The 26,899-nt window shown below is 42.4% G+C and overlaps 1 protein-coding gene across 4 annotated transcripts in view; it reads left to right on the top strand.

The window, feature by feature from the left end:
* The window catches only part of LOC101482017 (voltage-gated delayed rectifier potassium channel KCNH1), a 105,783-nt gene that overhangs the window by 16,643 nt on the left and 62,241 nt on the right, over positions 1-26,899 (top strand). For all 4 annotated transcript variants that reach the window (XM_004572629.4, XM_076884577.1, XM_076884576.1 and 1 more), the window contains exons 5-7: positions 5,270-5,388; positions 6,164-6,556; positions 20,355-20,784. In XM_004572629.4, the coding sequence (XP_004572686.3) occupies positions 5,270-5,388; positions 6,164-6,556; positions 20,355-20,784 (942 nt within the window). The remainder of the gene's footprint in view (positions 1-5,269; positions 5,389-6,163; positions 6,557-20,354; positions 20,785-26,899) is intronic.

Raw genomic sequence — 26,899 nt, 5'->3', positions numbered from 1 at the left:
CCCTGCAGGTATTTGTTGGGTTCAGTTTTTCTAGCAGCCTCTTTATGGTTCCCATTTGCCTGTGGGATTCCCAGGTACAGTGGGGCAAAAAAGTATTTAGTCAGCCACCGATTGTGCAAGTTCCCCCACCTAAAATGATGACAGAGGTCAGTAATTTGCACCAGAGGTACACTTCAACTGTGAGAGACAGAATGTGAAAAAAAAATCCATGAATCCACATGGTAGGATTTGTAAAGAATTTATCCGTAAATCAGGGTGGAAAATAAGTATTTGGTCAATAACAAAAATACAACTCAATACTTTGTAACATAACCTTTGTTGGCAATAACAGAGGTCAAACGTTTACTATAGGTCTTTACCAGGTTTGCACACACAGTAGCTGGTATTTTGGCCCATTCCTCCATGCAGATCTTCTCGAGAGCAGTGATGTTTTGGGGCTGTCGCCGAGCAACACGGACTTTCAACTCCCGCCACAGATTTTCTGTGGGGTTGAGGTCTGGAGACTGGCTAGGCCACTCCAGGACTTTCAAATGCTTCTTACGGAGCCACTCCTTTGTTGCCCGGGCGGTGTGTTTTGGATCATTGTCATGTTGGAAGACCCAGCCTCGTTTCATCTTCAAAGTTCTCACTGATGGAAGGAGGTTTTGGCTCAAAATCTCACGATACATGGCCCCATTCATTCTGTCCTTAACACGGATCAGTCGTCCTGTCCCCTTGGCAGAAAAACAGCCCCATAGCATGATGTTTCCACCCCCATGCTTCACAGTAGGTATGGTGTTCTTGGGATGCAACTCAAATTCAAATTCAAATTCAAATTTTATTTGTCACGTACACAGTCATACACAGTACGATATGTAGTGAAATGCTTGGACAACTGCTCGTGACCTAAAGAAAACAAAAAAGGAAAAGGCTATGAATAAGATAGGAAATAAATATGAAAAATTAAAAAGGGTAAATTTAACTAGGAAGGAATAAAATATAAATTAAGGTTAAAAATGAAATAACTGTACAACACAAATTAGAATGAAGGGTAAATTTAACTGGGAAGAATAAGATAAAATATATAAATTAAAGTTGAAAATAAAATAACTGTACAACAAAATACACAATATAGAACTATATAAGAATGTATGAAGAAATCTAAATATAAGTAAATATATACACAATAACAGCAGCTGTACAAGTATTAACCGGAAATGAAGAATATAGTGACCAGTGTTGTGCAAAACCAAAGTCCAGAAAGTCCAGTGTGTGTGTAAGAACTGTATGTGTGGGTCAGTACTGTGTGGTGGTGTGATTGAGAGACCGTATCGCCTGCAGGAAGAAGCTCCTCCTCAGTCTCTCTGTGTTGGTCTTCAGGGAGCGGAATCGCTTTCCTGACCTCAACAGAGAGAACAGTCTGTTGTTGGGATGGCTGAGGTCCTTCACGATCTTCCTGGCCTTGGTCCAGCACCGCCTGCTGTAGATTGAGTGCAGGTCAGGGAGCTCGGAGCGTATGGTGCGCTCAGCTGACCGCACAACCCTCTGTAGAGCTCGTCTGTCCTGCATGGTGCTGTTCCCGAACCAGGTTAAGATGTTTCCCGCCAGGATGCTCTCTATGGTGCACGAGTAAAAGTTCCTGAGCACCTTGGAGGGCAGTTGGAAGTCTCTCAAGCGTCTGAGGTGGTAGAGACGCTGTCGGGCCTTTTTCACCACAGTGTTGATGTGACAGGACCATGACAGGTCCTGCGTGGTGTGAACTTCGAGGTATTTGAAGCTGTCCACTCTCTCCACTGGGCACTCGTTGATGACGGGGGTCTGGTAGTTCCTCTCCTGCTTAGTGCTGAAGTCCACTATCAGCTCCTTTGTCTTACTGACGTTTAGAAGGAGGTTGTTCCTCTGGCACCAGTTCTCCAGATTCCTAATCTCCTTCAGGTAGGCCGTCTCGTTGTTATCAGAGATCAGGCCCACCACGACGGTGTCGTCAGCAAACTTGATGATGGTGGTGGAGCTGGTAGTGGCCACACAGTCATATGTGTACAAAGAGTACAGCAGGGGGCTCAGAACACACCCCTGGGGGGCTCCAGTGCTGAGAGTGGTGGAGGCTGAGACATGTCCGCCCATCCTTACTGCCTGTGGTCTGCCAGTTAGGAAGTTGGAGATCCACTGACACATAGATGAGCTGAGTCCCAGATGCTCCAGCTTGGTGGTGAGTGTGGAGGGAATTATGGTGTTAAATGCAGAGCTGTAGTCTATGAAGAGCATTTTAACATAATTCCCCCTTCTAGTGTCCAAGTGAGTGAGTGATGTGTGGAGGAAATGAGAGATGGCATCGTCTGTGGAACGATTTGGACGGTAAGCGAACTGTAGTGGGTCCAGTGTGTCTGGTAGTGAAGAAATGATGAAGTCTCTGACCAGGCGTTCAAAGCACTTCATCACTACTGAGGTGAGGGCTACAGGGCGATAGTCATTGAGAGAAGCAGGGTGGGGTTTCTTCGGGACAGGAACAATGATGGACTCTTTGAAGCATGTGGGGATCACCGACTAAAGAGATGTTGAATATCTCAGTGAACACAGGAGCTAGCTGGTATGCGCAGTCTCTTAGGATACGACCTGGGATGCCGTCTGGTCCTGCTGCTTTCCTGGTGTTCACTCTCTTGAAGGCTCTCCTTACTTCATGCTCGGAGATGACGAGCACGTTTCCGGTGCTGGCAGTATCTTCCTGTCTGCAGCCGTTAGCGCCGCTAACACTAGCATCGTTGGAGACCTTAGCTGCAGCCTCGAAGCGAGCATAGAAAGTGTTCAGCTCGTCTGCCAGAGTCACGGCCGCGTTCGTCATACCGGTTGTTGGTGCTTTATAGTCCGTTATTGTCCTTAGTCCCCGCCACAGGCTCCTAGAGTCACTCTGTTGGAGTTGTGACTCTAGTTTCCTCCCGTAGCGCTGCTTCGCCTCTTTCACCGCCCTCCGCACGTTATATGACGCGGCTTTGTACGGGTCCATGTCCCCCGTCATGAGTCCCGTGTTGTAGGCAGCAGTGCGGGATCTCAGAGCGTCGCGGATGGTTTTATCCACCCACGGCTTCTGGTTGGGAAACGTTGTGATAGTCTTTGTCTCCACGGTATCATCCGCTAGTTTCCCGATGAATCCCACAACCGCTTCCGTAAACACGTTGACGTCATCGTCGGAGCTGTTTCTGAACATGCCCCAGTCTGCGTCATCGAGTGCGTCCTGTAACGCGGCCACCGATTGATCCGTCCAGCGCGCGACCTTCCTCTGAACCGGAACTTCCTGTTTCAGCCTTTGTTTGTATTTTGGCATGAGGAAGATGGCGGCGTGATCAGATTTGCCAAACGGGGGGCGGGATTGTGCCTTGTAGCCGTCCTTGACCATAGTGTAGCAGTGGTCCAGTGTCCTTCTTCCTCCAAACACGACGAGTTGAGTTTATACCAAAAAGTTCTACTTTGGTTTCATCTGACCACATGACATTCTCCCAATCCTCTGCTGTATCATCCATGTGCTCTCTGGCAAACTTCAGACGGGCCTGGACATGCACTGGCTTCAGCAGCGGAACACGTCTGGCACTGCGGGATTTGATTCCCTGCCGTTGTAGTGTGTTACTGATGGTGACCTTTGTTACTTTGGTCCCAGCTCTCTGCAGGTCATTCACCAGGTCCCCCCGTGTGGTTCTGGGATCTTTGCCCACCGTTCTCATGATCATTTTGACCCCACGGGATGAGATCTTGCGTGGAGCCCCAGATCGAGGGAGATTATCAGTGGTCTTGTATGTCTTCCATTTTCTGATGATTGCTCCCACAGTTGATTTTTTCACACCAAGCTGCTTGCCTATTGTAGATTCACTCTTCCCAGTCTGGTGCAGGTCTACAATACTTTTCCTGGTGTCCTTCGAAAGCTCTTTGGTCTTGGCCATGGCGGAGTTTGGAGTCTGACTGTTTGAGGCTGTGGACAGGTGTCTTTTATACAGATGATGAGTTCAAACAGGTGCCATTCATACAGGTAACGAGTGGGGGACAGAAAAGCTTCTTACAGAAGACGTTACAGGTCTGTGAGAGCCAGAGATCTTCCTTGTTTGAGGTGACCAAATACTTATTTTCCACCCTAATTTACGAATAAATTCTTTACAAATCCTACCATGTGGATTCATGGATTTTTTTTTCACATTCTGTCTCTCACAGTTGAAGTGTACCTCTGGTGCAAATTACTGACCTCTGTCATCATTTTAAGTGGGGGAACTTGCACAATCGGTGGCTGACTAAATACTTTTTTGCCCCACTGTACTTGTAGCTGGTAAGCAAACTGAAGGGGATCCTGATGTGGCCTGACAATAGGTCAGAGCTGGTCAAGGATAAGTCTTTCCAGTGTCTTCATGACATGGGAAGTTAGTGCCACAGGTCTGAAATCCTGGGGGCCACTGGGACCCCAGTGTGTCTCATTCCCTGTGCGTCTTTGGCACAGGAATGAGGCATGATGTCTTCCACAGCAGTGGGACCCTCTGCATACTCAGACTCATCATGAACAGTTTATGAAGGACTCCACAAAGCTGGGTCTTCAAGACCCAGCTTTGTGGAGTCCGAGTGCTGGTCTTGAAGACACAGGGACTCACCCCATCTGGACCAGCAGATTTTCTTGAGTGGAGTCTTCTCATTAGTCTCTGAACCCGGGCATGAGTGAAAGTGATAGATGGGGGAGGGGTGTCAGAACTATTACAAGGGGCAATGGTGCCAGGTGGTAAGAGAGCGAGAAATAGTGGTGTAGCTGTGTATTACACGCTGACTAGAGGCAAGTCAGAAGGGTGGTGATCATTCATTGCAGTGATGAATCTGTTGAAAAACACATACAGCTCATTAGCTCTGTCCTCACCGCCCCCAGCTCCTCTGCTGTTAATTGGCCCGAATCCAGTGATTGCCTTCCACACCTTTCTCATGCTGTTCTGCTGGAGTTTCCAAACCAGCTTTCTCTTGTAATTGTCTTTAGCCTCTCTGATCTTGCCCTTCAATAACAAATGAACCATTCTGACCATTCATATACCTATCAGTTGATGTTCCTACGGTTTGCTGTCATGGAAAGCTATCCGTCTTTAACATTAAATGGTTGGAATATTTAAAATTGTTTAAAAAAAGGAAAGAACCAAACCAACAAAACTAGCCTACTATGGCTAACTGGGTTAAACATTAGTTGCTTCAAAATCCAGCAGTGTTTTAGTCATTCATCATGTTTAATGTTAAGATAAGTTTTCAGTGTCTTCATGCTGTTGTGTTATCTCCTTGACAGGGTGGGGTAAATTTGCTCGTTTGACTCGTGCACTAACCAGCAGTCGAGGAGTTCTTCAGCAGCTTGCCCCAGCTGTCCATAAAGGAGAGAATGTTCATAAACATTCACGCCTGGCAGAGGTAACACCATTTCCCCTACAGTAAGGTCTTTTTTCTCCCTAATGAAAAAACAAACAAACAAAAAAAAAACACTGGGATGGGGTACTGCAAGGGTTGAGGAGGTGATTATGAGAATGTGTGCCAGGCACAGTAGCAGGAGGGCAGGCCACACAAAGGACACACATTAATACAGAAAACCAAACAGGGAACCCAGGAGTAAAAAGAGTTGTAGAAACATCTTTTGTCACACATCAGCCATGTATAGAAGATAGAGGATTATGAGCTCATTTTGTCAGTTTGCTGAAAAAATTATCTGAATTAAATTTGTAATAGTCACCATGCCAAAAATAGAGATAAATACATCTAAATAACAAGAAGAATTGTGCTAAGCTAAAAGGTTTGTTGCCCCAAAATAAGTTTTTAAAAATACTTTATCATGTTTGTTGAACTTCTACTAAGTCAGGTACTTCTGGATAATTGCTGAATGTTATGTCTTACTTACTATAGGACAGAAAATACTGTAAGATAGCTCAAATGTGCTGTTTAGCAAAGTATTTCAGTCTCAGGCTGGACAGTTTCAGGTAAAAACAAGTTGTACTATACTGCATCGCTTGTTCACATTATGGTAATATATTCTTTCTGCTTTTAAGCCCAGCCTAACTCTTTTGTGTGTGTGTGTGTGTGTGTGTGTGTGTGTGTGTGTGTGTGTGTGTGTGTGTGTGTGTGTGTGTGCGTGTGTGTGTGTGTGTGTGTGTGTGTGTGTGTGTGTGTGTGTGTGTGTGTGTGTGTTTTGCAGGTTCTCCAGCTGGGTTCAGATATCTTGCCTCAGTACAAACAGGAAACCCCAAAGACACCACCACACATCATTCTCCACTACTGCCTTTTCAAGACCACGTGGGACTGGGTTATCCTCATCCTGACATTCTACACTGCTATCATGGTGCCCTACAATGTCTCGTTTAAGACCAAGCAGAACAATGTCACCTGGCTGGTGGTGGACAGCATTGTGGATGTCATCTTCCTCGTGGACATTGTCCTCAATTTCCACACTACGTTTGTTGGTCCAGCTGGAGAGGTTATCTCTGATCCCAAACTAATTCGCATGAACTATGTCAAAACCTGGTTTGTCATCGACCTCTTGTCCTGCTTGCCTTATGATGTTATCAACGCTTTTGAGAATGTGGATGAGGTTTGTAGGGATTTTTATTATAATTTATTTAAGATGAATGCTATGTTTTTACATCCTCTTTGTTCAGTCATGAGGTTGCAGTCATGATTGAACACTGGGTTCCTGTCACAGACCAGATTTAAAACTAATCAGTGTGTAGTACCTAAGATGAGCAGACTTAATAAGCTGTTCAGTGCAACTGAGTCTCTTGGAATTTGGGGATATTTTAGGGACATATGTTGATGATGTTTTAGATTGAAAATAACTACTGTGTTTAATTATCAATGAATCTATTATTCAGCTCCATTCAAATCCAAAGGCATTTGGTTGATTAAGACTTTCCATAATCATAACAGTATTAAATGATTATAAGTGATTTGTAACCTTTAGCAATTCAAATCACATTTGTTGAGAATGAGCTCTTGTTATGCAAATCTTTGAAACCAAAAAAATATAATTGGCTGATTTATGTCATGTTTGGGTTTGACCAGCAAATAGAACTCTTTAGAATTTGAATATTCTTTGGGTTAAGACTGGAAGTATTTAGCCTAGTCTAATTTTTGATTGAGGGAGAAACTGGAGTTTCTAGAGAAGACACGTGAAAGCACAGTGTATACAAAGCAAGATGTAATGTATTATCTTTATAACAAGTTTCCTATGTTATGCACAGGCCCTTAAACTTCAGCTTGTAGAATCAAAGCTCAAACATAGAGGTGGAAGTGTGATGATTTGGGTGTCCCTTGACTAAAAGAGATATGACAGAATTTTGCTGAGAAAACGCCTATGGGAGCAGCTATATTTTGACTTTTCGTAGAACAGAGTGCCGGCTTCCAACTCATATTCTTTTATTTGTGTTTTCTTTCAGCATTAATGTGAGAGTGCAGCTACAATGGATTTTTCATCTCAGAGACTCACTTTATTTTTTACTTCATGTGTTTTTAAGTCTTTGCAAACTGGCCTGAATTTTAATTTACTCAAGCAGTTTGCTACGAACCCAATTCCACAGAGGACTTGGGCTTATTTAATGCATAGTAACTTCTCAACAGAAAATATACATATAAAATGTAACAGTTATAAACTTCCAGTTTAACATAGGCTTACACACAGCTAACAAGTTGGTTACTCTTTTGAGACCTGCATATATGTGTCTTTCAGAAAGACATCAATGTTAAATACTATAGTTTAAATAATCTTTGGTAGTGAGGAACTAGTTTCTGTAATGCATCAAATTTCTGTGTGTCTATTTTTGATTTTTTGATAGCCAACTCTTCCTACACAGTCAGGAGTTGCGCATCCGAACTTGGCACATAAGTCCATTATAGGCCCTTGAAGACTCTGAAGACCATGTCACATATTATCTTGTCATTGTCCTGCATAAACTGTTCATGATGAGTGTGAGTATGCAGAGGGTCCCGCTGCTGTGGAAGACATCATGCCTCATTCCTGTCATTGCGTTGTTGACAATTGACAGGCAAGCGGGCTAACAGTTCCAAGGAATTCCCATCCTTACTTCTTATTCCCTTAGGTGGATTGGGCATGCAACCTTTTTCCTGCTCAGAACCATGGCCCCTATATTGGAGGAGTTAATTCTAATTCTTCACACGACATTGTAGAGGCATGTCAACCAAGGCAGCCCTACATCATCCAGGGCCATCTGGAAGTCAGGGTCTATTGCATCCACCCCAGGGGCCCTGCCACCAAGGAGTTAACAGCCTCAGTAACTTCGGCCCCACTGATAGGGAAGTCATCCCTGTCATTCCCACCCATATAGAAAAGAAATAGTAAAAACTTACATGATTTACTCATGAAAGTGGCCACTTTCTCATTACTTTCATATATTGTTTTAGTAAGTATCCAAAACATACAAGTTTCATTATATAATTTTTCACTCTTGTATGCTTTTCATACAAGTTTCACACAAGACAGATGCAAACTTTATAAGATTTATATATATCTTTTCCATATGGGCAAACTTACCGTCTGAAATTTTAGTTCCGCACATCAAATAATTTTCAAGAAAATTTAGTTAAATCTGTGTATATTTGTCATTTTCAAAACCTGGATCACTTGAATCTCAAATCATCAGGTTTTTGGGGATGAATCTTCTAAAGGTGGGTTGGTTCCAAAGTGTGGGTAATCTTGACAGAGATAAAAGACAAACATAGAAAAGGCTGAAGGAACAGAATAGGAGCACACAGCTGGATTAACCTAAGGATATAAAAAACAGAAACTCAAAACTATAGACTTGAAATAACAATATCAAAGGAAATTTTACCAGGTGTAGGGAAAAAATAAACATAGACATATAAACATTAGGAAATGGCTGACAGCTCAATTCCAACAATACATAATCCTCTTTCAAATAAATAAAACTCTAGAAAGAACCAAAAACCCCAAAACTCATAACATAGACAGCCCCAACAGCAAGTGTGCCAGAAGTGTAAAAGGGTCAAAAAGCTATTATCCTATAAGGATCACCTTAGCCTTCATTCGCATCCACTCAAAGTCATCTACTGAGCATAAATATTTACTATATTGAAGAAGAAAGATGTGTAAAAGTATTGTGAGCTTACTTGGGAAAAGTGACGAGACAGAAATCTCAAATATGAACAGGAATTCATAAATACTGATGTATCACCCTGTTTCAGAAAATCATTTCTTCTGTTGACATTTGGGCATTTATTGAAGAGGAACAATGCACAGAACTCTATAAGCCTCAGCCTTAGGTAAGGTAAATAAATAAAAAAAATGGCAGTGGTGCCACTATCGAAACTTTGGGGCATTACTGGAGATTGACAATTCATCTCTTCTTCCACAACATCGCAGGATAAAATACTGTCCTTACTCAAGAGTACACTTTAGCTAACTTTCAGAAGAGTTGATTCTGTTAATCTGGACATAGTACTTTCAGTGTTTCCTTACTTATCCAAGCGACTTCTTCGGTTTTAGCTGAATGCAAGTTTCCCCAACCTTATAGAGAGTACATTTGTATGATTACTGAAACTAGCACCACTGACGAACGATGGGCTGTGAGGTCAGTTTCTTGATTATTAATATGCACATTGTCATGATTATTAATCAACAACCACTGATCATGACATGCCGTGAGTACCATTCACAGAGAGTTGGGGAATGGCTGCAATCTCAGCATTGCAATATAGTAAAAGATGTAACGTCCTCAATTCAGAGATAGTCTTTCTCCACTTCACGTAAATGGTCTCCTTGACTCCTTGCTCAAATTACTGTTCCTCCCTGTCCAGGATGCGTGTATCCTCATCTTGGAGTATACATGCATATGTATAAAGTTCCCCATTCGCACCTGTGGGCGGTTAATCCTTCAAGCTCAGGTCCTCTACCAGAGGCCTGGGAGCTTGAGGGTCCTGCGCAGTATCTTAGTTGTTCCTAGGACTGCGCTCTTCTGGACAGAGATCTCCGGGACAGAGATCGCCGATGTTGTTCCCGGGATCTGCTGGAGCCACTCGCCTAGCTTGGGAGTCACTGCACCTAGTGCTCCGATTACCACTGGGACCACCGTTACCTTCACCCTCCACATCCTCGCGAGCTCTTCCCTGAGCCCTTGGTATTTCTCGAGCTTCTCGTGTTCCTTCTTCCTGATGTTGCTGTCATTCGGAACCACTACATCGATCACTACGGCCGTCTTCTTCTGTTTGTCTACCACCACTATGTCTGCTTAGTTAGCCACCACCATTTTGTCTGTCTGTATCTGGAAGTCCCACAGGATCTTAGCTTGGTCATTCTTCATCACCCTTGGGAGCATCTCCCATTTTGACCTCGGGAGTTCCAGGTTGCTCAAGAAATGCTCTTTGCTCTTTTAAAGGGAGAGTACCTAGCCACTGGTACAGATATGTAGATGAAACCTGGGTCAAAATCAAAACACGAGAAGTGGAATCCTTCATTGCTCACATTAACGTTGTGGATAAAAACATCAAGTTCACCAGGGAAGACACAAAGGATAACTGTTTGCCTTTTCTGGACTGAAGAGAATGGAACCCTCAACATTGAAGTTTACCGGAAGCCCACACACACACGGACCAGTGCCTCCTCTTTGACTCCCACCACCCCCTGGAACACAAACTTGGAATAATCAGGACCCTACATCACCGGGCAGAGAATGTTCCCTCTAAGCCTGAAGGGAAAAAGAAGGAGCACACACATGTAAAGGAAGCGCTTAAAACATGCGGCTATCCTAGATGGGCTTTCATCAAGTCAGCAAAGAGGCACAGAAAAGAAGATCAGACACTAGGGAAGATAAGAAAGAAAAACGCAACAATATTGTCATCCCCTATGTAGCCGATGTATCTGAAACACTAAGAAGAGTCTTCTCCAAGCACGACATCCCAGTGTACTTCAGACCCCGTAACACACTCAGACAAAAACTGGTTAATCCCAAAGACAAAATTCCTAAACACAAGCTGTACAGTGTAGCGAGGAATGCCCAGACCTCTACATTGGAGAGACCAAACAGCTACTTCATAAACGCATGGCACAACACAGAAGAGACACCTCCATGGGACAAGACTCGGCGGTCCATCTGCATCTAAAGGACAAGAGTCAGTCTTTTGAGGATGCCAATGTACACATATTTCGGACAGAGAAGACAGATGGTTTGAAAGAGGATTAAAAGAAGCCATTTATGTCCACTGTGAGCGAATGTCTTTGAGCAGTGGTTTACGGTGGTTTACGACACCATCTATAATTTTGAGATCCCTTCCCAAACGCCTTAATGCCCGTTCTGAGATCCCTTCCCAAATGCCTTAATGCCCTCTCCTGGGCCTCTAACCTCAGGAAATCACATGATAGGGTGGGGCTAGGTTTCACAACGAGCTCACCCAAAACCTTGGCTGATTATGACCTACACCCAGCTTCTCAGATGAGAGGTGAAACGTCTTCAAGCAACCTAAAGAAGTCCGAGAACGGTCATTGTAGTCTACGATGACAGAGAACCTGCACAGACAGGTAGGTGTACAGTTTCGCTAAACCAAAAAGACTATCATGAGAAAATTTTGTCACTGCTTAGTGACGAAAATACATATGAGTCCCTGAAACGAAACCACAGAAGTGACTACAGGAGGAGGGTGATAGACCATCTGAAGCAGTTAGAACAGGACAATGCTATTGACCGGACCTCATACCACAGGCTATACCCAGAGGAATCTACACCAAGTCTGTATGGTTTACCGAAGATACATAAATAGGATGCACCTTTAAGACCGATTGTCTGTATGATCAACTTGGTTATGTCTGTGAAGGTTCTCAGTCATCCAGGTCATCGTAGTCAAAGGAGCTTGCAAAGAAAAGCGTCTGGACTTCTTTAAGTTGCTTGAAGACGTTTCGCCTCTCATCCGAGAAGCTTCTTCAGTTCTAAGGTCAAATGGTGGGGAGTACCAGATTTAAACCTAGTGGGAGTGGTCTTCAAGCAACTTAAAGAAGTCCAGACGCTTTTCTTTGAAAGCTCCTTTGATCAACTTGGTTACCTATAACATCTCTTATTTTCTGGCTTTGGTCCTCAACCCGCTGGTAGGCAGCTCTGAACACCACATTCAGAACCCCTTGGATTTTGTTGAGAAGGTGAGAGATGTCATTATGGAGGCACATGAAACCATGGTCTCGTACGATGTTACATCTCTCTTCACTTGCATCCCAGTCACGGAAGGGAGGTAGTTCGTAAGAGATTACAGGATGATCCCAACCTCAGCAACAGGACCACTCTCCGCATTGAAAAAGTCTGTTTGTTTTTGGAACTGTGTCTTCATTCCACCTATTTCACATACAAGGGTCAGTTCTACAGGCAGAAACATGGGTGTGCCTTGGGTTTCCCAGTTTCACCCATCATGGCAAATTTTGTACATGGAAGAAGTGAAAAAGAGGTCTTTATTTTGTCTACCTTGGAACACCACAAAGTCATTGGTTCAGGTATGTGGATGACACTTGGGTGAAAATCAGGACGTACCACAATTCACGGATCACATTAACTCGGTGGACAGACACATCAAATTCACCAGGGAGGATATGAAAAGTGGCAGGTTTGCCTTCTTAGACAGTGAGATCTCCATCAGTAATGGGGGACATCTAAAAGTCGATGTGTACCGGAAACCTACGCATATGGATTAGTATTTAAGGTTTGACTCTCATCATCCACTGGAGCATAAATTGGGTGTCATCAGGATGCTACAACACAGAGCAAACACCATCCCCACAGACACAGCGGGCAGAGAAGCAGAAGAACATCACATCAAGAAGGCCCTGAGTGAATATGGTTATCCCAGCTGGACATTTGTCAAAGCTGGGAAGGCTCCTAAAGAAAGCTCCAGCCGATCCAGGAGATAAGGATAACCGCTGACGAAGCGAAAACCTGTAGTGATCCCATACGTGTCAGGAGCATCGGAACAGTTGAGACATATTTTTTCTAAACACCGTGTCTCTGTGGGTTTCAAACCTCAAAAAATGCTGCGCCAAAAATTGGTCCACCCCAAGGATCAGGTCCCCCGACACAAACAGAGTAACATAGTGTACGCTGTTAAGTGCCAGGAGGATTGCCAGGATTTATACATTTGGGAAACCAAACAACCTCTGGCGAACCGAATGGCACAACACAGAAGAGCTACCTTGTCAGGCCAGGACTCTGCAGTCTATTTACACCTACAGGCCAGTGGACACTCTTTCAATGATGAGGATGTACACATCCTGGACAGGAAGGAACGCTGGTTTGAGCGCGGAATCAAGGAGGACATTTACGTGAAAAGGGAATCGAGGAGGGGGCTTCTGTAAGCCATCTTACAGTGCTGTGATTGCAGCCATTCCCCAACTCTCTGTGAATGGTATTCATGGCCATTGATCAGTGGTCTTTGATCAGTGGTTGTTGATCAGTGGTCATGAGAATTTGCATAATCACGATGAAGGAACTGACCTAAGTGCAGTCGAAAAAACCCTCAAGTGCTATCATGAAAGTGGCTCACATGAGGACCGCCCCAGGAAAGGAAGACCAACAGTCACCTCTGCTGCTGAGGATAAATTCATCTGAGTTACCAGCCTCAAAAATTGCTAGTCAAGAGTACCTCAGATTAGAGTTCCAGTAGCAGACACATCTCTACATCAACTGTTCAGGGGAGGCCAAGAAACACAAGGAATGTACATTAGACCAGTGGAAATCTGTGCTTTGGTCTAATGAGTCCAAATTTGAGATGTTTGCAACCATGTATATGGAGACCATCTCCTCACACAAAGACACTGTGTCTTTGTGTGAAGGGATGGTCTCTATTTGCATGGTTTCCATCATGAAGCATGGAGGAGGAGGTGTGATGGTGTGGTCAAACTGTTGGGGATTTATTCAAAAATGAAGGCACAATGAGTCAGCATGGCTAACCCAGCATCCTGCAGAGATGTGCTATCCCATCTGGTGTACGTTTAGTTGAACCATCATTTATTTTTCAACAGGACAATGACCCAAACACACCTCCAGGATGGGTAAGGGCTATTTGACTATTTGACCAAGAAGGAGAGTGAGGGAGTGCTGCTCTAGATGGCCTGGCTTCCACAGTCACCTAAACTAAACCCAATCGAGATGCTTGGGATGAGATCGATTGAGGAGTGAAAACTATTTCAGGTGACTACATCATGAAGCTCAATGAGAGAATGCCAAGAGTGTGCAAAGGAGTAATCAAAGCAAAGGGTGGCTATTTTGAAGAATCTAAATCCTAAAACATTAGAATTTATGTTATGAGTTACTTCATAGTTTTTCATTTGCTACACAATTCCACACGTGTTTATTCATAGTTTTGATGCCTTCAGTGAGAAGCTGCAATTTAAATAGTCATGAAAATAAAGAAAAACCATTAAATGAAATTAATTAAATTGACTGGTAGTGTATATTTACCTTTTAGTTAAAATATACTAAAAGGCAAAAAAATGCATATATATAAAATTCCCCTCTTGCCCCTGCTGGCAAACTTTATCCTTCAAGCTCAGGTCCTCTGCCAGAGGCGTGGGAGCTTGAGGGACCTCCACAGTATCTTATCTGTTCCTAGGACTGTGCTGTTCTGCATAGAGATCTTGGATGCTGTTCCAGGGATCTGCTGGAGACACTCCCTTAGTTTGGGAGTCACTGCACTAGGGATGGGTATCGTTTAGGTTTTATCCGATACCGGTGCCAAATCGGTACTTTTGAAACGGTGCCGGTGCTCAAACCGGTGCTTAAAGAATGGAAAAAACAGAAACTTTGTCCAAAAACCTCTCGTGTTTAACTGTTTTCCACTTTTTCTTTGGTCATTTTAGCCTTTTTGGCCAGGGTGAAGGGAGTATCTGCCATCAAACAAGAAGACAGCTGCATGTAGCTATGATGATGTTTGCTAGTTCACCTTACATGCATTAATGTAATAACGTGGTTAGCCTACTCAACGTAAATTACACACGAACAACATTAAGCTACTCCCGCAGAGAAGAACGGCTGCTGCTGCCATCATCATCCGTCATCATTTCTGCTACACTGGCAGGGCTAGGGGCCAGGACTCTCCTCTTCGTGTTTTTGGGGGATGTTGCATAACAGGCAACCCACCCGCAGTAGATGCGCTCGGTGTGAGGTCTCGCAGCAAGCTATCAAATACGGTGCATTTCTGGGCTTTTAAAAAAAACGCTATGCGTCGCCAGGTGTTTCATCGGATTTGAGGTGTTACCTCCTTTGACAGTATCACAGTATCAGCTTAAAGCACTTGTTGCAGGCTGCTGAGTTTGCATATTTTGCTGTGAAGTACAGCCAGACTTTTGACCGCTTTGCCTTGGACATTTTTAATCTGTAGCTCTGCTCTAAAAGAACGTACGTACCTGGGCCCGCCTACTATCCTCGGAAACGTAAAGTGATTGGCTAGAAGTGTATCACAGCTCAGGAAAAAAAAGCACCGAAATAAAGCACCGAAATGTGCGCTGCTTTTCGGTCTGGTTACTACCGTTTATGTCAGAACCGGTGCCATCATGGCACCGGACACCGGTACCCATCCCTACACTGCACTAAGAGCATTGATTACCACTAGGTATTGCCTTCACCTTTCACATCTACTCAAGCTCTTCTCTCAGCACCTTTAGTTCTCTAGCTCCTCATGTTCCTTCTTCCTGTCCCATTTCTCTTTGCTCATCTTCTTTCTCAGGTTTCTGTTGCCTGCTGTATTCACTAAGCACACAGTCTGTTGTGGCCATCTTCCTGATGGATGTTTGTTGTGTCATCCTGGAAAGTGGTTCTGACACTCACCAGTCCTCAGTCTTCCTTGTTCTGCTGGGTGTACAGTCTCAGCATGCTGGATTTGGGGTGAAACCCTCCATGCATGGTCAAGGAGGGTTTTATGTTTCCTTTATGTTTCCTACCATTTGTTTTGTTTTGTTTTTTGGCAAAAAAGAATAAAACCTTACTCTTCTGGATGTCCTTCCTTATGTCAAGCTCTGGTTTGGTACAGTTGCCAGTGCTCCTAGGTGTTGCCCACTTCTTGAGTGGTAAGAAAATAGAATAGCTTAGTGAAAAGGGAAGTCTGGGTTTCAAAAAAGAAAAGAGAGACACGTGGAAATTACACTCATAGCAAGTCAATATGAAAGAAACTGCTCGACTTCCCTAGTATTAGTTACCTTACTTCATTTCTAATGGAAAATAATGTTTTGGGGTTTTTTTAGCCGACATGTAATCGGTGCAGGCAGACCCTTTGAACATGTTATATTTATATTCATATTTTTTCTACACACAATTTATTTTGTGATAATAGTATATTATCACTACAACCCACATAACCAGAGTGTTTTTGGAGAAGTGTGTATTGCTTTGGATATATTTTGCACACTGTCGATGACTAATGCAGGTGAAGAGAGCTTTCATTAAGCTAAATCAGATTAAAACCCAATCTTTGCACAGTGTTATATTTTTAGGGCCACCGTGATTTGCAACATTAAACTAATATTAAATTGGGCTAATATTTTTTTCATGGGGCCCCAAATCCCTGGTGGCACCCCTGAGTACTCTTCCCCATTCCACACTCTTTAAGATTATGTTAAGCAGCCTGGTCAAAAGGTCCACGGCCTGCTCTTCTACACATCTCCATACCTCCATAGGCATGTCATCTGGACTGACTGTCTTTATCTTTTTGTGGCTATTTCAACAACATCTTTACCCCTCTATTCATCTTGACCTTTAGTAGACCTGGCTGGATTTTTACAGTGTCACATGAGCTCCTCGATTGTTTCTATTTTGTAATGATACTGATTGTAAAATACTTTAACAGTGCTGTTGCTTATGAATTAGCACAATTTGTGCAGCTAATATTTTTTTTATTAGAAGCTGCAGTGTTCAGTACATCAACATAACAACAAGTTGACTTGTTTTTTCATTTAGTCTTTTACCTTATTGGGTAGTATAACTGATTTCATTTTAATCTAAACAATTTTGACAATAAAAAGAATAGAATCAACATTTTACACTGTAATGGATTTGTTGGTGAAATTAAACACTGACTTATCATTTTTGTTTTGGCCAGCCTATTACAGAATGAAGTATCACAGACTGAAGAAAAAGAAAGAAAATCCATCTATCCACCCATCCATCCATCCATCCATCCATCCACCCATCTATCCATCCATCCATCCATCCATCCATCCATCCATCCATCCATCCATCCATCCATCCATCCATCCATCTATCCATCCATACATCCACCCATCCATCCATCCATCCATCCATCCATCCATCCATCCATCCATCCATCCATCCATCCATCCATCCATTTTCTTCAGCTAATCCAGGGCCAGGTTGCAGGGCCAGCCTAAGCAGAGAAGCCCTGGACTCCCTCTCCTGGGTACCTCCTCTAGCTTGTCAAAGGATTTCCTAGGCCAGCCAAGAAAAATAATCTCTCCAGTGTTTCCTGTGTCTGCCCCGTAGCCTCATTCAATGCCCAGAACACCTCACCCAGGAGGCGCCCAGGAGGCATTCTTGTCAGATGCCTGAACTTCCTCACTGGCTCCTTTCCTACTCTGAGCCCCACCCGAATGGCTGAACTCCTCACCCTATCTCTTAGGGAGAGGCCAGGTAAATCTTGAGAGAAAGTTCATTTCCACCACTTGTATCCGCAATCTCATTCTTTTGGTCACTACCCAAAGCTCGTGACGATAGGTGAGGGTAGGGACATAGATCAACCGGTAAACTGAGAGTCTCGCTTTTATACTCAGCTCTCAATTCCCCACGACGAACCGGTACAAGGCATCACTGCTGCTGCAGCACCAATCTGTCTGTCAATCTCCTGCTTACTTCTCCCATCACTCATGAACAAGACCCTAAGATACTTAAACTCCTCAACTTGGGGCAGGAACACATCCCTGCATTTAAGTCGGCACTCCACCCTTTTCTGACTTTTGGAGGTGCTGATTCTCATTGCCGCTACTTCACACTCGGAGCTGCTGGCTGTCACTTGATGAAGCCAATAGAACCACATCATCTGCAAAAAGCAGAGATCAGATTCTTAGACCACCCAAGTATAAGCCTTCCCCCACTTGGCTGCGCCTAGAAATTCTGTCCATAAAAATTCTGAACAGAAAAGGGCAGCCCTGGTGGAGTCCAACACCCAATGAGTCCAACTTATTGCTGGCTACACAGACCAAGCTCTTTTAGCAGTTGTATAAGGATCGAATGGCCCATAGCAATGGGCCAAACACCCCATACTCCCGAAGCACCTCCCACAGGACAGTCTGAGGGGTACAGTCAAATGCCTTCTCCATGTCCTTAAAATACATGTAGACTTGTTGGGCAAACTCCCAGGCGTCCTCAAGAAACCTGAAGAAGGTAAAGAGCTGGTCTAGTGTTCCATGACTGGGACAAGAACCACATTGTTCCTCCTGTACCGTGGTTGGACTAACGGACGGACTCCAGCACCTTGGCATAGACTTTCCCAGGGAGGCTGAGGAGTGTGATCCCCCCATAGTTGGAGCACACCTTCCGGTCTCCCTTATTTGAAGATGGGAACCACACCCCTGGTTTGCCAATCCAGAGGTACCACCCCTGATCTCAATGCAAGATTGTAGAGGCATGAAAGAGAAACAAATTCAACTAAACTAAAATAAATGGGATTCAACAATGGGATTCAATACTGTTGCCATCATGTTCTGTGTCAGACCATATCATCACAATTGGTTTGGTGTCATGTACTGAAATTATAGATTAGAATTAGATTAGAATGTTGGATTAACAGTCTTACAAAATAAAAATAACAAAAAATAAAGCAAACATGGCAGTTCAGCTTCTTATTAACATGTATTGTCATCAATAAATAATTATTTCTATGATAACCAGAAAACAGAACTTATCATTTAACAATAATTTTAATGAATTATGTGAAGGACATGGGGGGAAAAAACAAACAAATGATTTGTTGGTATTCCTAGAAATGAGGGGGGGTAAGTTGGTGAACAAAGAGATCTATTGATCCGTTCTCTTCCACTTATCCTTATTAGGGTCGCAAGGTGGCTGTAGCCTATCTCAGCTACCATAGCGAGGTACACTCTGAACAGGTGACCAACCTGATGCAGGACTAACACAAGCTTGCAATAAATTTTGCAAAGCTATTTGTGATGGCAAGAGGATAAACTCTTCTAATGTTGGTGGCCTAAAAACTTTTTAAACTGTAATTTGGACTGTACACGAAATATAAAATAAACTTATGATAAAAATAAAACACCTCAAACTGCCCAAACTAATGTCATGCCAAGGAAGAAGCCTCAAAACTTTATACATAGCAATTATATAAGTTAAGCAAGTTCTTTCTGCACACAAATGTTTATATTATACAACAACAGTGGGAACATGTCTGTCTGAAATATGTTATTGGTATCAAATTCAAAATATGCTTATATTAAAAATGAAACTGCTGACACTCCAGATAATAGACTGTGATTTTCTTTATATCCTTTCCTATGTTTGAATTTCATTAAGCAGTGGCTTATAGGATTCACAGAAAATGATATGCAACTGATCTGATCCAGCAAGACCACTCCTCAAGTCAGCAAAGCAATTATATGACAAATTGCGATGTCTGGATTGTCATAATATACATTTGATTCGTGAAATTAGATTAAATAAAACACCTGTGGATGACAGCAGTTTATATAATAATTTGAAGACAAATCAAAGAAAACAAATGAAGGAAGAGCAAGAAAACAGCTTGTAATGAAGTGAATTTTCAGGTCAACCATTTCCAAAAAAAAGCATCAATGAAAGTCTCCACTCAGTTTCCACTCAACACAAAGAGAGGCCCCAATATAAATACGTAACACTGAGTGGAATAACAGTTAAAAGTGTTTTATTACATGAGAAATTACAATCGAGATTGATGCAGGCTAAAAGATGCAATGGACAGCAAAAACAAAGACATCAATATTTCACAGTTTGTTTTTATTGATAAAATCTGTTTCCTTTTGTTTGAAATCTGGTTCAAGTTTACACTCATTCAACAAGATCTTCACATAACAAGATACGTGACTGACATGTCACATACTGATTAGATGATGATGTGATCCTGCATAATTATAGGTTACATGGTAAAAATAACAATAATAGCAAAGTTATTATAAGCACACAGTTTGTGTGAACTGATGCCAGCATGTTTGATGGAAAAGGCCCCTTAGATTCCCATGATGAGCTGAATGTTTGAAACAAGAAAAATCTTTCATAAAATTAATTGTTTCTGTACTCTTCTTTCACCTTTTTTCTCTTTATTTGTCCCCCTCCCTCCTACGGTGTCATATTTTCTCTTATCTGCTTTATCTCTTCTTTCACTTGCAGGGAATCAGCAGCCTTTTTAGCTCTCTCAAAGTGGTACGTCTGCTGCGTTTGGGTCGAGTTGCCAGAAAGCTGGATCATTACATTGAGTATGGCGCTGCTGTGCTGGTTTTGCTGGTTTGTGTGTTTGGCCTGGCAGCCCACTGGCTGGCCTGTATCTGGTACAGCATCGGATACTATGAGGTGATTGATGAGAACACCAACACTGTGAGGATGGACAGCTGGTTGTACCTGTTAGGAGAGACAGTTGGGACGCCATACAGATTCAATGCCTCGAGCTCAGGCATCTGGGAGGGCGGGCCCGGTAAAGACTCAGCCTACATCACTTCGTTGTACTTTACCATGACCAGTCTGACCAGTATTGGCTTTGGAAACATAGCACCAAACACAGATGGAGAGAAGATCTTTGCTGTAGCCATGATGATGATTGGATGTGAGTCCTTGTCATTTCCTTTCAACTTATTTCTCTGTGCCAAATATGCAAAACATTTCTGCCTTCCAGTTGTTTTTTGAGTTTATCAAGGTACTTGGCAGGAAAATTGCTGAACTTACCAGTTTTTCTGTGGATTTGACTCTCTCAGTGTCTTTTTTTCCCCTTATGACACCAGACAGACTCCATGATGCTGAGACCAGGTCTCTTTCTATAGTCTCCAGATTATCTCTTGCACTCTCTTTGTACTGCTCGTAAATCATTTCTTCCTGTCAAAACAACTTATTTTAGTTCTTTATGACTCTGACTGGATTGTCAAACATCTCCCCATTGATATTAAGGCAGTGTCAGCAATCTGTAAAGTCTTAGTCTAGGCTTTGCCATGTTTAACCAACCTAACGTTACAGTATACAACCTGGTAAATCCTGGAATATCTGTAGTTATACTGTACACCCGAAAAGTAAGGAGCTAAAGCATGCTCTTTAAGCTCTAGTCAGCTGCTACCAGAGAGGCCTTTCACAACATACAGCCTTTGTTACCGTCATTGTTAATATAAGCAAAAGCTTCTCACAACACTGTCAAAATGAAACATCCAGAGAGAGAGGATATTATGATTCATAGCTCTGTCAGTCAACCTACACGTGAATAATATTTTAATGATCAAATATCCTGTCCTATTCTTATGTGTGTTTGGTTTATATTAATGTATATAAATGCAGGACTAGGTAAACTTAAACCACAGGACTGTGTGCAATGTCTGTGTTTTTAAGTTCAGGTTTAGTTTATAGATAATTGTCCTGTTAGACCTCCAACTGTCTTTCGAAGCAAAATTAATGTAACATCCTGTGTTCTCCAACTTGAGTGTATTTAAATATTTATAGAAAATATATAAATTTAAATATAGAAAACTATTCATCTCCATCTAGTTTAGTGTACTAGAAATACCACTGACAATACCACTGTCTTTTTTTCTTGCGGAATTGCTGACCCCTCCCAGAAACTATTGTTAGGCTTCCATTGCATTTGCTCTTGGTATTCAGACTCTCCAGAAGATACATTTCTTTTTCTTTTTCCCACCAACAATATCATAAAATGTTCTGTTCCCATTCCTACTCTGCAGAAGATAAATCTTTCTATTCTAATGTCTTTGTCTTTGCACTATAAATAACAGTCTATTTTATGTAACTGCTGAAAGTAAAGGCAAGCAGACAGTTTCATGTTTTCCAGAGCAGAGAGGACATCTGCACGTAAAAGCTTTTCCTCACTGAGCTGAAGAATGAGGAGCTGTAGGGTTGACAATTTGTCTCCTTGATCGGAAGCTCCTGTCACCTTGTGTCATATCAGAATCTACAGTCTGTTAGCCTAGATCAGCTTCACACACCTAATGTTGCAGAAAAGGTAATCAAATGAAATAGGTGTCTAAAGCTTCGCTTGCAAATTGAAAATAATGAAAATATCTGATTTGTGATGGCATTGTTAGGCAGCAAACCTCAGAAATGAGGCCCCAGAGTGTTTAATGAAAATCCATTTCTAACCCAGTTTTAGTTGCTGTTTTTGAGTGTGCAGTGATTTATGTGGCTGTGAGAGCTTGTCCCTTTGAAACTCTTGTAAAGACGCTGTACTGAGACTATATTGAAGCTACCAAGCAGTCTGGTCTGGGTAGACCATTTGGTTTCCTATTAGAATTCACAAGGAACGAAAGGAATGAAAGCTGTAATTAGCACACCTTTCTTGTCCACAAAGTGGCTGAAAGCCTCTGGAGAATCAGTTTGGGTCATTAGGAATACGAGTGAGAGAGTTATAATGCTAACTGCAATATCAGGTTGGAATCTGCAGGAAAGACAAAAATAGATGGTTAATTTCCTTTCCAGAACATTCTACATCTGTGATATCTACATCAGAGATGCTGGACTGAAATCTGTTCATCACTTCTGTGATAATACCAAGAGATTCACCATTTTATGTAGCCTAAGGAGCTTGGAAAGAACCTCATCATGAAATTTCTTTAAGTTTCTTGAGGACATTTCATCTCTCAACCAAGAATCTTCTTTAGCTCTAAAACCAAATGGTGGTACAGAGTACAGTAGTTACAGAATAATAGTTTGCCATTTTTGCAGTGCACATTGAGGAGAATGGAAACCTTAACACTGAAGTTTACCCGAAGCCCACAGACACAGACCAGTACCTACTCTTTGACTCCCACTACCTTGTGGAACACAAATTTGCAGTAATAAGGACCCTGCAACACTGGGTAGAAAACGCTCCCTCTAAGCCAGAAGGGAAAGAAAAGGAACACACACATCTAAAGAAAACTGTTAAACCCAACTGGGCCTTCATCAAATCAGCAAAGATGCACAGGAGAGAAGGTCTGACACCAACTTTGGGCAAACAGAATGACAAACGGAACAACACTGTCATTCTTTGTTTATCAGGTTTATCAGAGAAACTCAAGAGAATTTTATTCACGCATGACATCCCAGTGTACTTCAGACCCAGCAACACCCTCAGACAAAAACTGGTTAATCCCAAGGAGAAAACTCCCAAACGCAAGCTAAACAAAATAGCTGCATAGCATACAAACAAAATAGTGTATGCTATGCAGTACGGTGAGGCTCGGACATACACTGGAGAAAAGAAACAGCCACTCAGTAAACCCATGGCACAACATAGAAGAGCCACTTCAACAAGACAAAATTCAGCTGTCTATCTGCATCTAAAGGATAAGAAGAAGAAGATAGATGGCTTAAAAGAGGAGTGCAAGAAGCCATCTACAGTGGTGTGAACAAGTGTTTGTCCCCTTCATGATTTCCCAAATTTGTTTTTGGTATATTTACCACACTTAAATGTTTGAGATCATCAAACAGATTTAAGTATTTCACAAAGATAAACACAAAATTCAGTGAATGAAGATGTTATTATTAAAGGGGGGGGGGGGGGGGGGGGACAAACCTACATGGCCCAATGTGAAAAACACACATGCATTCATACTGATAAATGTATGTGCAAAAGTTTTGAGCCATCTCCATTTCTATGTATTTTGCTAGAAAAATGGTAAATAGGTCCAGCAATTTCTTGAAACATGGAAAAGCATACATCAAAATACAGTATGTTTGACATAATCAAAAACGTTTCCTAATGAACTTGAAAGTCAATTCTAGATTTGTATCCTTTATTCTTTATTCCTTCATAGCCTTAACTTTCTTTCTCTCTTTCGCTTTCATGTAATTTTTTGAAACAATCTTTGGGAAAAAGGTAATTCCAAAGCTGTTCTTTGGTGGTTGAATGCCTTTACTTGTTTTCTGTCAAAATGATCCCTTCAATAATGTTGAAGCCTGAGCTCCGTGGAGTCACTGCGTGACCAATATCATTCCATTTTGTGTTTCTCTATCCAAATTTTACTGCACTGGCAGTGTGTTTCGGATCTTTGTCATATTGAAAAATTAAGCCACTGCATTTATAATCCCCAGCACCACTTGCTGAAATGCAGCCCCATCCATAACAGCGCATTCACTATATTAGATTGGTGTAGACACTCAATCTTGTACATCTCTCCTGATGTCCTCTGTAAATATTAACAATGAACCAAAAATTTCTAATTTGTATTAATCACTCCATAACTTGTTGCCACTGATTTTCAGTCCATCTTTTCTGTATTGTGACATAGCCTAGCTTTTTCTCCCTATTTCAATTCTTTAAGAAATGTTTCTTGATAGTCACTTAGGTCTTTGTTGAATTTTTGTCTTTCAGATACTGCTCATTTGCTGCTTTAGGTCTGACTTTTGTTCTTTCATTTACAATTTGTGTAGTTTCCTCAAATTTATTGAGGACAAACTGTGCACCATGCAAAAATATGGCAAGTTTTCAACTAATAGTGTTCCTATCCAGGGGGGTCTCAGTGGCTGTAGGTAGCTTATGTGACGGAACAAAATGTGCTCCTTTGGAAAACCAATGACACCCACCAGAAATGATGTTTTAATAGCGAAGTTGTTCAACTCACACCTGGGTGACCCAATGGAGGGCAGCTCCATGGGTAGATCGTGGTACATATTGAAGATTGGGTAGACCTGTGCCAGGGTCTGGTTCCTCTCTGAGAGTGAGACGGATGGTGCCTTCAATTTCCCTGCAGCAGCGTTCTGCCATATGGATCAGTTCTCTGACACAGCTGCTCCCATACCAGGATGTGATGTGATGGAGGATGCTCTCCACAGTGCCTGTATAGAAAGTCCTGAGGATCCCTGGAGAGACCCTGAACTTCCTCAGTTGTCGGAGATGATACAGGCACTGCCTAGCCTTTTTGGATTAGACCTGAATGTGGGCAGACCATGCCAGGTCTGAGGAGATCCACTTTATCCATGTAGGCCGCCCAACACCACTGTGCTATCAGCAAACTTCACAATGGTATTGGAGCCATGGGTGGCCACCAGAGATGGGCTACGCGTTACTGTAATCTGATTCCTTTTTTTGAGTAACGTGTAAAGTAAGGGATTACTATTGCAGAAAAGGTAATTAGATTACTGTTACTTTCCCGTAAGCACGGTGCGTTACTGCGTTACTAAAACCATGATTTTTTTGCGAGAGTGTCTCATGTCAATGACGTAAGCGAGTGCGACATTCGTGGCGACAGCTGTGTGCAGATCAAAAATGGATAATATAACGAGTGCGGGAGAGAGTATGAGTGTGCAGCGTTTAAAGCGTGGAAGTACTGACCTTACTTTGAGTTTGATTCTGTAAAAAGTGATAAAAACATTAGCGTCCGCTGCTCACTGCGTGGGAAGAAAACTTCTTTTTACAGCGAAAAAAACCCTAAATGTCTGAGTAAGCACCGACAGTACGCTGCCACAGCAATGTGTAATTCACAGAGAAACTGCCGTATCCTTCCACTGACCGCTGCGGCACACCTGCACCAGGGCAAACCTCCGCCTACCCCACTCCTGCTTTACAGGTGAAAATAGAGCAACAGGACCGCTGAGTCTTTGATTTTATTTATTTTCTGCTGTGTTTTACGTGCATCTATTTGATAGAGTGAGTGTAAACACAAAAAACTATTTTATTTTATACGCTGGAAAATGCAGAAATTAGGTTTAAATGTTAAACAAATAAAACAAGTTTAAAAAGAGACTTTTTCATTTGATTACATTTTATATGATGGATTATGCAGTAAAAGTAGAATTGGACTAAAAGATCTATTGCTTTATTACCTATTTAGGGGATAAATCATGTTTTAAAAAGTAAATAAGTAACTAAGTAACTGATTACTTTTGTAAATAAGTAATCAGTAAAGTAACGGGATTACTTTTTGGGAAGTAATCAGTAATTAGTTGATGATTACTTTTTTCAAGTAACTTGACCAACACTGGTGGCCACACAGTCTGAAGTGTAGAGGGAGTAAAGCACTGGCGACAGTACACACCCCTGTGGCGCTCCCGTGCTGATGGTGATGCTGTTCGAGATGCACCTGCCCACCCTCACCACCTGAGTTCTGCCAGTGAGGAAGTCCAACACCCATGCACACAGACGACTGTTGAGTCCTGGATCCTTTAGCTTAGTGAACAGTCTACTGGGCACTCTTGTGTTAAACGCTGAACTGTAATCAAAAAACAGCAGTCTCACATAGTTACTCTGTTTCTTGTCCACGTGGCTAAGGGTGGTGTGCAGGACATGGGCGATGGCATCCTCTGTGGATCTGTTGGGTCAGTAGGCGAACTGGAGCGGATCTGTGGTGTTTGGGATGGAGGAAGAGATAAAGTTCTTGAACAGCGTCTCGCACACCTCCGTAACCACTGAAGTCAGTGCAACTGGCCGGTAGTCATTCTGGCATGAGGGCTTGTTGTTCTTGGGCAAAGGGATGATTGTGGATTTCTTGAAGCATGCGGGGAACACAGACTTAGCCAGGGATTCATGGGAAAGTACCACACTTACATTTTTCGGCTTTAACATGAAGACGGTTTTCAAGCAAGCATTGTAAAACAGAGCCCACACAGAGATTTTACGACCTATGTGGGGATTGTGTTTCTCTAACTATGGGAAACCTAGAATGATAGAGCGTCTAGTAACCTGAATGTGGAAAAGGTGAGTGATTCAAGGGAATCAGAATCGGAGAAACTTAGGGAAATTAAGT

This window comes from Maylandia zebra, linkage group LG6 (assembly GCF_041146795.1).
Source record: "Maylandia zebra isolate NMK-2024a linkage group LG6, Mzebra_GT3a, whole genome shotgun sequence".
Classification (NCBI taxonomy): Eukaryota; Metazoa; Chordata; class Actinopteri; order Cichliformes; family Cichlidae; genus Maylandia; species Maylandia zebra.
This window is presented reverse-complemented; position numbering and strand designations above follow the sequence as displayed.